Below are 15,382 nucleotides of genomic sequence, written 5' to 3' on the forward strand. Positions count from 1 at the left end.
CCTGTTAATATTAAGAACATCTTGCTAAAATTTTCAGAAACAGGTTGGACAAATCACAAAACCTTAAAAGCCTCGCATCTGTTTGAACATCACTTAAAATAAGAGGGCAGGTCTACTGGAAAATCTGCTGCTGCCCTCTCGCCCAAAAATAAAACACAGTCTAGTAAAATGTGGCAAACAGTGATCTGTACGCTGCAAGCACCACATATTGAAGGGTCCTCTCGCCAGAGAAAAAGCCGTGCATCAGAGGACTATATAGCCTATGTGAAGACGAATGAAGAGGACCTCAACCTATCTCTAGGACCGGAAGGAGGTATGCCACGACAGCGTAGTGGTCTTTACAAGATGCAGCTTATTATCTGTCATGTCCAGCCATTTGTCTTCCCATCAACACGTGACTAACTCAACAGTTAGCTGAAAGGGTACAGGGGAATGGCACACTGAAATAACTGATGATCACAACATGCCTTCTTGACTGCTGCGTCTGCCCTTCCAATCCTCGCAATACCCATCAGCCCTGGTACCCAGCAGAAAGACACCTCCTTCCCCAACCATTGTAGTTGGAAGGAGGCATAATGGATTTACTGGACTACTTTATCTATTGGGTACAAGCGTTGTAGAGACTGAAAGGCACTCACAGAATTGGAACAGATGAGGAATTTAGCACTCTAAGCACATCTCATCTACTCCAGAGTCTGCAAGTTTGCATATAATTCTGTGTCAAAACACAGTAGTGTCTCAAGGTAGGCAGAACTTGAGCACACAATCAGGCAAAACAACAGAGCAACCAACAGAATCCACCTGTTTCAACCCATGTGTAAGGACAGATGTGGAGTAGTGGTGCTCAGTTAAAATGTCATAAAATAATGAGTTAAGAACATGTGCAGGAGTGCAATCTCTCCTGTATTGCACCAAACCTAAAATTAGTCTGGGCCTCTACAGTAACCAGGATGGCACATGATTAAAACTGTGGATTTGGGCTTGTATGTGCTCCACACCAAGTGATTCCAGTACATTCTGCACACAGATCCCAAACAGCATTGTTGCTCATGGGCAACTGGAGAAAAGGTGATCCAGAGGTGGACAAGCAACAGCATGGTGTGCATGTGAAGTTGGAACTGCAAGAAGCATTCATGCCTGACACACCAGGAGCTGCTGCTGAATGGTAAGTGATGGTTCCCCTACCTCAGCATAGACGCTGGGTATGGGTCTGGCCCAGTAAGCACCTGTGGCCAGCCTAATCCCCGCAAGGTGGATAGCGTCAATAATCTTCAGATAGGAAGTCCTTGTTGATCTGTGCCCTGTGTAGCCATAATCTAGCTGGGAACGCAGAAAAGCCCTATAAAACTGGAGCAGACAAGCCCTGTCTGCTCCCCAAGATCTATGGCTAAGGCACTTTATGATATTCACAGTCTCCCAGGTGTGGTATCCATGACAATTTGGAGGCAAAAATGGGGCCCAGAAACCTCACCAAGTCTCTAAAATGTAGAATGGCATTCCTGCTATGCACCATGTCAGGTAAATTAAAAATTAGACAAAAATGACTGGAATGGAGACACACACACACACACACACACACACACACACACACACACACACACACACACACACACACCTGCAGAAAACTGAAAACCAGTCTTTTGCAGCACATTCCTCTAACCTCTTGTAATCTCCCCCTCCTTCCTAACTGCATCTATTGACCACATGAGTCTTCTTATGAAGATTTGAGAGGAGCGAAGATTACAATAAACTTTCTAGTTTACTTAGCTCGTCATGTAGACTTGGCTCCAGTTTTTCTATGTAGACTTGGCTCCAGTTCTTCTTGTCTAGCAGTCTGATTCTCGAAGATTTGAGTATACCATACAGTATTTTCATTTTCATTAACAAACATGATACACTGTTCACACAAAATACAAAAATAATTACGGTCACATCAGAGGCATGCTTACAACTCTAGCACTCTGTGGAAACAATCATATTCCAAAGGCTTTACAATTTTTTTTTAACAAATGAATTTCTACTAGTTTCTGTTATATTATTACTTTCAATTATTATTTCATAAATGAATCCAGAAATAAACATAACAACCATTACAGACTGCATAATTGATAATAGAAATTTTAAGTATGCCAATAATTTGTAATTTCAAATGTTTCTAAAAAAATAATTTAAACTGGAAATTCAAAACTAGTACCTATCGATAACAACATTTTATAAAGTAATTCACTTTCAGAAATTTCAGCATGAAATACAATGTACTGTGTATAAAATTATATGAAAATTTTCAGGAAAGCAACTTAGATAATACTGACCTGTCCAAAATTTGAAAAATAATACTGGTATCAACAACCACTGTTGAGGATGATGATGATGACAATGATGATGATGACGATGAAGATGTTTGGTTTGTGGGGCACTCAACTGCACGGTCATCAGCACCCTTACTCATTCCCAATCTATACACAGTAAAATCTAGCTACTTTCATGAATGATGATGGAATGATGAAAACAGCACAAACACCCAGTCCCCAGACAGAGAAAATCCCCAACCCAGCTGGAAATCAAACCGAGGATACCATAATCCAGAGGTAGCAACACTAGCCACTAGACCGTGAGCTGCGGACAACTACTGCTGAAGAAAAGTAATGCCGGAGGAAGATGTCTCATTATACTCTGCACAGTCAGTTGCAACTCATGAGTCACTACTGCAAGACTGGAGGAGGAACAGAAAACAGCAAAATCAGCTAAGAATAAGGAGTACTGTATGGGACTCAATACCATGGACATGATATTGTTTATGGCTATGACAAATAGGGTAACACTTAAAACACTGCCCAGAGGGACACCAATCTCCTGCTCAAAACGATATGACAACGTGTCACTGTCTCGAGACCTACAAAAGTGCTGAAACAAAAAAGACCCTATGAAGATGGGGAGGTGGCCACAAAAGCCCCACTAATGGAGTTGCATGAGTATACCATGTCTCCACATAGTATCATACACTTTACTGATACCAAAGAATATGTGAGACAGTGATGTTTACATAAGAAAGCATGCTGAATAGTCACTGTAGTAGGGTCAGGTTTATAGTGGACGAAAATCTCTGGAATTCACACAGAGTGGCTTGGGGGTTGCCTGGTCTCTCACAACCAAACCAGATGACAGTTAACCATTCACTCAGGGTCTTTCCTACTCAGCTCATTAAGATGATAGTCCATGAACTATTGAAACATGTGCAGTCCTTTCCCGTATTGAGGAAAGGTATCAAAATTGCCTCTCTCCATGGGTTGGGGAAATGACATGTCTGCCATATGAAATTAAAACATTTGAGGAGGATTTCCTTTGACACCGCTGGCAACGGTCGAAGCAAGAGAAGCAAGCAGTACCAGATCTGGTCATGATCAGGTGCAGTGTCACGAGTCTCATATAGTGCCAATCCCACCTCCCATATGGAAAAAAGGCAGTTGTAAGACTCAGAACTGCTGGATGTGAAGTCCAACTTGCCCTGCTCTCACACAGTAGTGGCAAAATGCTGGAGCCTGGCTGGCATTAGATTTCGTAAAATGCCTGCTGTCAACTGGGCAATTCTCCAGGAGTTGTTTGGAGACACCCCGGTTTCAGCACTGCTACTACTGGTATTTCCAGAAATTTCCAGGTACAGTTTGCCTCCTAAGATGACCTGAAGACTTTGGGATCGATAGGTCAGTGGCACATTGGATCATTCACGTAATGCGGTCCACCCATTCCTCAACAATGTCATAGCATTTAAAGACAGCCAGCTGGCTGAACAACATCCAGTTAGCCCTGATGGCCATCCACTTTAATAGCTTCTCTTCAGGGAAAGCTCCATGTAGTAGGAGAATGCAGAGTGGGAAGTGGGCACTGGAATGAAGGTCGTCAGTGATTTCCCACTGAACAGAGTCTGCGAGTGCTGGAGCGCAGAAAGAGAGGTCAATGGCTGAGAGTAATCAAGTAACAGCACAGAAATGAGTGGGAGTACCTTTGTTGAGGATTCACAGCACATCATAAGGCTCTCCAAAACCCAACCCCAAGAGCAAGTATGGGTTGAGCCCAGCAAGACATCATGGGCACTGAACTCTCCCAGTAGGAGAACAGTTCAATGGAGTTGTTCCATACAATCTGTGACAGCCTCATAGTCTACTGCATCTTGCAGTGGTGGATACAGTGAGGAAGCAGTGATCTTCTGGCACAGATGAATTTCAGTGGCAACTGTTTGCAGGTTAGTAGCCAGGGGGAGAGCAGAGCAAAGCTGCACATTACTGACAAACACAGTGCCCACTCTCTTGGCCCTTTCCCCAGTTAGGTCATCCTTGCGATAGAGTGTATAGCCCCATAGTACAGGTGCAAGATTTAAGACGAACTTACTGAAAAAACAAGCATAGTGGGCATTCCTGTGTTAGGTGATTCAGTTCCTCTACATGTGTCTTGAAGCCATTAATGTTTCACTGCAGTATGAGAGCCATCTATCACAAGGATAGCGCTTTCATTCTTACTTTCTGCCAGGGAAGGGTGCCCGCAGTGGGTGAAGATACACTCCTGGGGTGAGATGATTGCCCCAGTCTGACATCAAGGTCCATCACCTCTGAAGAATATTCAAGAAAGACATCAGAGAGGACGAGTCAAGATTGTCAGGATGTACAGTTCCCGTCTCCATCGGAGGAGGGGTGGGGGCGGGGGAGGGATGTCTTCGCCTTTTACTTTGATTTTTTGATCTGAGGGGGCTTTGGAGATACAGCTACAGAAGTGGTAGTGACAACACTGTATGGTGGATCACACTGAATTTTTGGAGGGGGCAAGGAGTTCCACAATGTCAGAAATTGCACCTTTCCTTAAGTTCTTGGGGGAGGGACAGGCTTTGAAGCAACTGCAGCAACACAAGTGCATTGGCAAATGCAGGTACTAGTGCTGACACTCGTAACCTCCATTTGTATAGCAGCTTTGGTTTTCTGGAATAGCTGCTTGAGAATGGGAGCAAAGGAGGCAGCGAATGTAGGTGGCTGCATCACCTTGTCTATCTTTATACTTTCACCATATAGGGTGTGCTTTGTTTTTTTTATCTCCCGGATCTTCCATTATTCAAGGAAGATCCTGCAGTCCCTACTTTGAACTGGGTGATTACCAGAGCAGTTGACACACTTTGGAGGAGGGGAGCAACCAAATCTGTCATGGGCGACTTTACCACACTTGCCACAACAGGTTTCTCCCTTACAACCAAGAGTAGTGTGCCCAAAGTGCTGGCATTTAAAACATTGCAATGGGTTCAGGAAATAAGGCTGTATGGCTAGGCAAAGGAATTCTGCCTTGACATGCTCTGGAAGTTTGGTGCTGATAAATGTAAGCATAAAAAAAAGAGTCTGATTCGCCACCTCACCATAATGCTTTTCATAATGTTTTGCATGTCAAAAATGTCTTCTCAGGACCACTCAACTTTCAGTTATTCTCAGGGAATGTCAACCAGATCCCTGCAAGTTACAACACCCTTGCTGTAGTTCAATGTGTTGTGCAGTTCATTTTCAAATGTATACTCCTGAAGGCATTGAGCTTTCTGGAGGTTCTTTACTTGCTGGGAACTAAATGTTTCAACCGACAGAGTCCCATTTTGCAAGTGCTTTCAGATTTCAGGTTCTAACGTAGTCCTCTAAATCTTTTCGTATATAAAATGGTGAAACTTTATCAAAACTGCACTCCTTTTTTAACTATTATAAAGACATTTGACTAAGAATATGCATTCTGTTACCATTTACTGAGTCAGGAGGACTGACTGCTCAAGCTATCTTGTTAGACTGGGTGTTGGTACCTTCCAGTGGTCCATCCTTTCTGCTGGGAGAAGGATGGGAAAATTTCAATGGATCCATGCTCGTCCAATGAACAGCTAGGGAAGTAAAAGTCAATCTAGACAGAGCCCAGCTTGCCTGGGTATGTCTTATACAACTGAAGTGTGCCAGGTTTCCCATAGGCTGCCCACCATTCCATCTCATCAGTGTGCAAGCACACCTTGAGACAGGTTTTGTTGTATAGTGGTTTATACCATCCTCATGATACAGGCAGTCAAGCCAAGATCCCCGTTCCCTGTGACACACAATGTTCCACTGCTGTGCCGCATGGTGGTCAGTGACAAATGCACAGAGCTCATGGTGACAGAGGACTGGTTGCACATACCAGTCCCCAGGTCAGGAACCACGGAGTCACAAAGCCCGTATCCAGCAAATGAATGCTGAGCCCCTAAGAGTGAATTTAAACTGAAATAGTTGAATGATTCAGATATGGTAATGTTATTATTATGCTTTGTGGTACTAAAGTCAGATCTGACATTTACAGAAAGATAACCACCACTGATATACTGATCCACAGCTCCTCTAACCACCCTATCAAGCACAAGATGACAACCTTCAGGTCCTCTCTATACAGGCTCCATGTGCTCCATTGCAAAGGAAGCCCTCGACACAAAGAGGTCCAAATTATACAGTACATAGCCTACAAAACTGGACATGACAGTGAATTCATCATCAACGGTATTAATTGGGATGACCTCAGAAAGATAAGAAAGAAATCTAGCTTAATAGCCTGCAACCTTATCAATGCCAATGATCAGAAGGCTGCTGGTATCACTATCATATAATTCCTTGTTTTGGCAATATTTCAGAAAAGATTGGAAGATAGTTATACTCCAAAAAAATAATGAACCAGCCTTCATCATTTATGGTAATGATATTGCAAAGTATAGGTACAGAGCTCAAGAAGAATATAACAATTCCAATCCCAAAGAAAGCAGGTGTTGACAGATGTGAAAATTACCGAACTATCAGTTTAATAAGTCACAGCTGCAAAATACTAACACGAATTCTTTACAGACGAATGGAAAAACTAGTAGAAGCCAACCTCGGGGAAGATCAGTTTGGATTCCGTAGAAACACTGGAACACATGAGGCAATATTGACCTTACGACTTATCTTAGAAGAAATATTAAGGAAAGGCAAACCTACATTTCTAGCATTTGTAGACTTAGAGAAAGCTTTTGACAATGTTGACTGGAATACTCTCTTTCAAATTCTAAAGGTGGCAGGGGTAAAATACAGGGAGCGAAAGGCTATTTACAATTTGTACAGAAACCAGATGGCAGTTATAAGAGTCGAGGCACATGAAAGGGAAGCAGTGGTTGAGAAGGGAGTGAGACAGGGCTGTAGCCTCTCCCCGATGCTATTCAATCTGTATATTGAGCAAGCAGTAAAGGAAACAAAAGAAAAGTTCAGAGTAGGTATTAAAATCCATGGAGAAGAAATAAAAACTTTGAGGTTCGCCGATTACATTGTAATTCTGTCAGTCTGTGAAGTCGTTTGTGAAAGTATTTGTATGGAGTGTAGCCATGTATGAAAGTGAAACATGGACGATAAATAGTTTAGACAAGAAGAGAATAGAAGCTTTCGAAATGTGGTGTTACAGAAGAATGCTGAAGATTAGATGGGTAGATCACAAAACTAATGAGGAAGTATTGAACAGGATTGGGGAGAAGAGAAGTTTGTGGCACAACTTGACCAGAAGAAGGGATCGGTTGGTAGGATATGTTCCGAGGCATCAAGGGATCACCAATTTAGTATTGGGGGGCAGCGTGGAGGGTAAAAATCGTAGAGGGAGACCAAGAGATGAATACACTAAGCAGATTCAAAAGGATGTAGGTTGCAGTAGGTACTGGGAGATGAAAAAGCTTGCACAGGATAGAGTAGCATGGAGAGCTGCATCAAACCAGTCTCAGGACTGAAGACCACAACAACAACAACAACAACAGGTACAGAGCACGTCACTTGTTCTAATATCATGCAACGCGGGAGTTTTGTGTCACTTGCAATGATTGCCCCATGCGGTACATTGAACAAACTGGCAGGAGCTTTAGTATCAGATTTAAAGACCATCTCGGGATTTCTAGCTCAAAATCTGCTTCAAGTACCCACTTTTGAGAACCGAGGTATTTTGTCACTAGTGCCACAGTAACTTATAAATTTTACATTGAGAAAGCAAGGGCCACACTTTAAACAACTTAGAAGGGGGCAAAATTATGCGATCCATTAGTCGTTTCCCACACCAAATCCTAAATGGACAAATGGAGTTAAAGCTCCGTAGCATTTTGGCTACTGCCTAAGTTAGTTGACATTCTACTCTCTTGTTCTTTTACCTAGTTCCCTTTATTCCTCCAGTGACTCCTGCAACCCCCCCCCCCCCCCTTATTATCTGATGTTTCTTGTACATATTTCTTTCAAGTTTTTTAAACAAATTTTCTTATAACATTTTACAAAATTATAATTTCAGAATTTTAAAATTTTGGGTTTATTTAGGGGACACCATCAGCAGAATTGTTCATTTTCTGCAATATATGCACCTGGTGGTGATCTTTTAAGTCTTTAAACGCCCTTGGTTTAAGAATTTCTGTTTCATTAGCACATCTAATGGGTGTTAATAATGAAAATAAATACAAATATCAACTGTCACTATTATATTCCACTTTTTTAAAAAATTTCTGTATTTCGATATCCCAGTATTTCTTGTTCTCGTTTTCCGTTCATGCGTTTCCCCAAAAGACCACCAATCATTCAGTTGCGCTGGATGCACGCATCATAAACGCATGTGTGAGCCGTGTATAGGCTAGCTGTTTACTTTCATGCCATAAGTAAGAGACAGCACGCAGTCGCCTCCCCTGTTCCTCAATCACGTACTGACCAGAGAGGTGGTAAGTGTGTTTTCCATGTTGTATTTTTCTGTCAATAATATATTTACCTGACACATTTTGTCCAGTTTACTTAAAACACTCCTCCATTTTGCTGCAATAACTCCTTGGTCCTTTCAAGCTAGCCGCATATTAGTTCTGAATAGTTTTTAATAAATTTTCACTTTCCGAGTGGATCACTATGGTGCAATATGTTTAGGACCCATCCAACATGTTGTCGTTGTGGTCTTCAGTCCTGAGACTGGTTTGATGCAGCTCTCCATGCTACTCTATCCTGTGCAAGCTTCTTCATCTCCCAGTACGTACTGCAGCCTACATCCATCTGTATCAGTTTAGTGTATTCATCTCTTGGTCTCCCTCTACGATTTTTACCCTCCATGCTGCCCTCCAATACTAAATTGGTGATCCCTTGATGCCTCAGAACATGTCCTACCAACCGATCCCGTCTTCTAGTCAATTTGTGCCACAAACTTCTCTTCTCCCCAATCCTATTCAATACCTCCTCATTAGTTATATGATCTACCCATCTAATCGTCAGCATTCTTCTGTAGCACCACATTTCAAAAGCTTCTATTCTCTTCTTGTCCAAACTATTTATCATCCATTTTTCACTTCCATACATGGCTACACTTCATATAAATACTTTCAGAAAGTATCTCCCATTTCATCTTCATCTACATTCTCCTCCATTTCCATAATATTGTCCTCAAGTACACCGCCCATGTATAGACCCTCTATATACTCCTTCCACCTTTCTGCTTTCCCTTCTTTGCTTAGAACTGGGTTTCCATCTGAGCTCTTGATATTCATACAAGTGGTTCTCTTTTCTCCAAAGGTCTCTCTAATTTTCCTGTAGGCACTATCTATCTTACCCCTAGTGAGATAAGCCTCTACATCCTTACATTTGTCCTCTAACCATCCCTGCTTAGCCATTTTGCACTTCCTGTCGATCTCATTTTTGAGACATTTATATTCCTTTTTGCCTGCTTCATTTACTGCATTTTTGTATCTTCTCCTTTCATCAATTAAATTCAATATTTCTTCTGTTACCCAAGGATTTCTACTAGCCCTCGTCTTTTTACCTACTTGATCCTCTGCTGCCTTCACTATTGCATTCCTCAAAGCTAACCATTCTTCTTCTACTCTATTTCTTTCCCCCATTCCCGTCAATCCAACATATTGGATTGGAATCTATGCACCCAGCTGTTTTATTCAATGGTGTACCACCTTTCAGCAGTGTTTTATTTTGAAGCACAACGAATGTTGGGTACCAAGTTCTGAGCTTTATAGTTCTTAACGTTTTGGTTATATGAGTGCAAATATTTTAATGTTCTTATGTAAAGGCTTTTAAGAGTTTTTAAAAAACTTTTTAAAAATCTTAAAATATTTTTACAAGATTATATCAGTGGATGTCTTTGGCCTGTTATTTCTCCTAGATTTATTGTTGTGTGTGTGTGTGTTTTTTGTCTATTTCAGAAGAAAGCCTTTTGGCCGAATGCTTACTTGTTTAGCGTCTATTTGTTGTGCCTATCTGCAACAATAAGGTGAGTAGAAATCTACCCTTTTCATAATGCAGCCAACTAAATACTACAATTACAAAGAACCTAAATTGGAATGATCATGTAGATAGAGTTGTGGGTAAAAGTGAACCAAGGTGTTTTATTAACAGAACACTAAAAAGCTGCAAAACATTCTCTAAAGAGATTGCCTACACAACACTTGGCTGTCCTCTGCTGCATTATTGCTGTCCAGTATGGCATCCTTACCAGATAGGACTGATGGAGGACATTGCAAATGTCCAAAGAAGGACAGCTCATTTTGTACTGTTAAGAAATTGGGGGGGGGGGGGGGGGGGAGGGGGAGAGGGAGGAGCACCTTATGATACACAAGCTGAAATGGCTGTCACTGAAACAAAGGCATTCTTTGTTGCAGCAAGATCTTTTCACAAAATTACCAATTTTTCCCCTACAAATGTAAAAATGTTTTGTTGAAGCCCATCTACATAGGCAAAAATGATCATTATAACATAATAAGAGAAATCAGAGCCCACTTGGAAACATTAACAAGTTCGTCTTTCCTGTGAGCTGTTTGATAGGTAGAAGAACAGTGTGAAAGTGGTTCTCTCTGCCAGGTACTTAAGTGTGACTTGCACAGTAGACATGAGTGTGCAGATGGTGTAGGTGGGTGATTTAAAGTTCTCAGAACAGAAAAGTTTCATTTCAGTCCCTACAGAATACATTAGTCTCGATTTAAAAAATGTATATTAAACAGTTACACCACAAACAAAATTATACAACTTAAAAACTTATAATATTTTGACAAGTTTGTTGGTATGGTCATTATCTGCAACATGTAAAAAATATTTGTTTTATAAATTGAAACACCTTTTTCTTACTGTCATCCGTATTCATTCATGTTCTGTAACATGATTTTAAATGTGCACAGAAAGATACTAGACATGATTATAAGATGAGTTAGTTTTGTGTTAGACAAGTTAGTAGGTAAAGTGAGCACTTCAAAATGTTTGTGCTGAGCAGGGGGGATGCCAAATAATGTGCCATATTACTTGGGCAGCTCCTCTTGATCACTGGGTTTCCTTGTTCTGAATGTGTAGAAGGGGCTACAGTTTTACATCTGAGAAGTGTCAACATTAATGAACAATCAATAATCTATTGTTACTGTGGTAGCCATTGCATTGTTAATGCCAAGTTGCATTTTCTGCTTATTTGATTCAAAATGAGTGATGAAACAATTCACAACTTATTTTAGGTGCCACCTACAGATCCCAAAAGGGTTACAATCCATAGTGAAACACAAAGCACATTTTTGGTGACATGAAAGTGTGAGAAAAGCACAGCTTGTCTCCCCCCCCCCCCCTCCCCCCCAGTCATCAAAACAAGTAGTAGCTGCAACTTTAACTGTCCACAAATGGCATCAGCAGAACTTGTGGCAACAGCAGATGACAGCTACATTAGACTGTAACTACACCTACATTGCATCATCTTGCATAATAAAGGATCATAAAAAGGTTTTCTATTACAATGTAAATCCGACATCATTTCATTTCATTGAAGTATGAGAAGCTGTTTCCTAGCTCCAATACTAGAGTTAATACTTTTTTTCACTTATCCACCAGTATAACTATAACCACACACATTTAGCAACTGTTCAACCAACTATTTAGCATCGAAACAGCTTTGGAAGGATATACAGTGTATCCCAGAAGTGTTGCAACAAACTTCGACGGGTTGTAGATGGTGTCTTGAGGAGCCTGTGCCCAGAAATGCCATCCAATGGCCCTACAGGGCATCAAAGTTATAGGTACTGGTGGATGCCATTACGCCATTCCTTTGGCAGCAAATGTGACTTTGTACACTGACAGACCATAGGTGGAACATATCGAAATGTTTCTTGTTATTCTGTAATTGCGACCGATTTCCATGACTGCCAATGGAGAAGATGGAGCTAGCTGCTGCACAGACAGGTCTTGACAGCTGTGAACATGATGCTCTATTGCCTTGGTGGATGATGGTTTCAGATATGGGTTTCCATCTGCAGTTTATTTTTCTCCTGGGTTCCAAAAATGGGAGATTTTAGAGGTTTCGAGGAGAAAAATAAACTGCAGATGGAAAACCGTGTCTGAAACCACCATCCACCGAAACAACAAAGCATCACATTTGCAGGAGAGAGGGCCTGTCTACGCAGCAGCCAAATCCATCTTCTCCACTGGTGATTGTGGCAATCAGTCACAATCACTGAATAACAAACGCCACTGCAGGACATTCCACCTAGGGCCCGTCAGTGTACAAAGTCACACTTGCTGCCGAAGAGGGGGCCTAGTGGCAGGCGCCAGCGCTTATATCTTCGACACTCCGTAGCATCGTTGGATTACATTTCTGAGCACAAATTTCTGTCCTTGACTTGTTCCGTAAGACACTCACTACAGTCCTTCAAAGTCTGTCACAACATTTTTATGACATCCTGTATATCACTCTTTTCCCATTTTATCCACCCTATGCCGAGGAATGGTGTAAGGAACAGAGGGACAGGAGAGCAGTGGGATAGGGAAGTGTCGTACTCTCGTGTAATGCTGGCAATCCAAGAAATAGCATGTGCATTTGTTCTTTGTAAAGAAATCGATAAATTTAAAATAAGGTGGAATAATGAGGTGCATAATTTATGTAAACAAAGGACTGTGAAATGACTAACATTTACCAAAGCTAAGACAGAGCACATAGCAGTGATTAAAAACTTACATTATCATCTCTGTTCTCTTGAGAATCCCATTCTTCCACATAGTTTGAAGGAAACCAGTGTTGTTTCTTTCCTCCATAGTCTCCACGCCACCAGCCACTGTTTCCTTGTTTGTTAACATTTGTTATTACAGCATGCTTGCAGAAAGATAATTCGTCATCGTTACGTGCCTGGTAATCGTATAGTGCCTTGACGGTTATCTGGGAACAAATGATTAATATCCATGTAGAATTTTCAAGCCTTACACACACACACACACACACACACACACACACACACACACGCGCACACAGGCTGACTTTACTAATAGATAGAAACCGGCAAGCCAGTTATTCTGGAAGGCGCAGAAATTTTCGGTCTAAATCTTAGTAGAGAGTTCACAAAACACACAGAATTAAAACCTCATACCACAATCCTGCAGTCAGCTAAATTAAGGCAAGTCAATAGTTAATGTAAAAACCATATTTAGTTAAATATGTAGATTGCAAACACTACAAAATCTAAGCCCCCCCCCCCCCCCCCCCCCCCTCTCTCTCTCTCTCTCTCTCTCTCTCTCTCTCTCTCTCTCTCTCTCTCTCTCAATATTTTGTTTCTTCTGTAAGCAAAGTTCCTCTCTTAGACCCTTTATAGGTATTGACAAGTGTCTCTCGTGGAAATATGCACAGTTTTGCTTGCAAGTGGCTGATACCATTGTTTTTAGGATGAGCAATTTATATTCTAAGCCCATTTGTATGCAGTTCTGAGCAGTTAAGGTCACACACTTCCCTTCTCAGTGTTGAACAGAGGAGGGAGTGGGAGGGGAGGGAGGAAAAGCGTTTGAAGACATAGGTCAAAATCATTCCTTTTCATTTCAGTGAAATGAGGGGTTAACACATTCACAACCTTTCAAACTGACATAAATGTCCTGCAATCTAATTTCTGACAGCAGATATGAACAGCTAAAAGGTACAGAAATATCTGCCATCAAAATCTTAAAATTATGGCTTTACATCCACTCAGAGTTGTTGCACATGAAGTAATGTTGTACAGAAGAAGTGTCATGCAGTACATCAGTTCAGTAATATCTTCTTGAGATACCAACTGCATCAAACCGCAGGTTTCCCTGAGATTTCAGGGAGCAAAGTCTCTCTTCCTACACTCTGTAAAAGTGATAATGCGTTTTGACAACTTTGTTTGTTGAAACTGGAATCAGATTTGCTACACTATTACATCTTACCGCTAGGAAAGATAATTTTTCATTGCTGCTAGCATTGTCTATGACCCTGGATATAGAATTACCTTATTATTACACTAACTAAGTTAGCTGAAATGTGTCTCATTTATAGGGAGGCACAATGCAACAGTACACAAACAAAGTGCCTGTGTACAAAAGAATTCCCAGTTAGGAGCTTACCAAATCATGTCACATTTCAAAGACTAGAATGGCCATCTTAATGAAATAAGATTCCTTGGATCAGACTGACAGGAAACTAGTACACCTTGCAGCATGTGAACTGTTCAATTTATGGAAGCTGTGTTACAATGAATTAAAGACAATCCCAGCACTAGCATACAATCCACTGCTGAGGAACTAAATACCTCCAACAACAATGTGTGGAATCTCTGGCATGAGATGGGAATGCATTCATTCAAGAATCAGAAGGTACAAAATCTTTCAGCTGATGACTTTCCACAACATATGGAATCATTCCCATGGTATCATAACAAACGGTAAGCATCCTTGACTTCAAAATGTGTGCTGTGTTTACTGCAAAGGCTGCCTTCACAAAAAAAGAAATTGTCAACAGCCACATCAGCCATGTCCATGAGTTGAAAAATCTTAGGGCAACTTGTGTGTTCCACCATCAACTGAGATTTCCCATAAAAGTGTGAGCCAGTATTCTTCATAATCATGTGATTGGGTCATATCTTCTGCCTAACATGGTCCATAGAAGGAAATTTCAGTACCTTTCTCCATGAAGTGCTACCAAAAATGTTGGAGAATGTCCTGCTAGCAGTCCAATAACAATTATGGTTCCAGCATGATGAGGCACCACCTCACTTTGCCATTAATATCAAAGAACATTTAGACAATCTTTTCCCAAATTGTTGCATTGGTAAGGGTAGGCAAGTACTATGGCCACCACATTCTCCCAACCTCACTGCTACAGATTTATTTTAATCTGGGAGATGAAGCATCTAGTGTATGAGACAACATTGGACATTCTTGAAGAGCTGGTTGCCCATTTTGTCACAGTTGCAGCCATTATTCATGAAAAAACTGGTTGTTTAGAGTGTGTTCGACAATCATTAGCATGCAGATGCCGCTTGTGCATTACTGTAAATGGACAACATTTTCGGCAAGATCTCTAAAATAATATTAATCACACAGCAGTTTGAACGCAATCTCTG

General features: G+C 41.2%; 1 protein-coding gene across 1 annotated transcript in view; it reads right to left on the reverse strand.

The window, feature by feature from the left end:
* Positions 1-15,382, reverse strand: part of LOC124612534 (1-phosphatidylinositol 4,5-bisphosphate phosphodiesterase gamma-1) — a 258,728-nt gene that overhangs the window by 75,804 nt on the left and 167,542 nt on the right. The window contains exon 15 of the mRNA XM_047140800.1: positions 12,994-13,191. Within this exon, the coding sequence (XP_046996756.1) occupies positions 12,994-13,191 (198 nt within the window). The remainder of the gene's footprint in view (positions 1-12,993; positions 13,192-15,382) is intronic.

Source organism: Schistocerca americana, chromosome 4 (assembly GCF_021461395.2).
Source record: "Schistocerca americana isolate TAMUIC-IGC-003095 chromosome 4, iqSchAmer2.1, whole genome shotgun sequence".
In the NCBI taxonomy this organism is placed as follows: domain Eukaryota; kingdom Metazoa; phylum Arthropoda; class Insecta; order Orthoptera; family Acrididae; genus Schistocerca; species Schistocerca americana.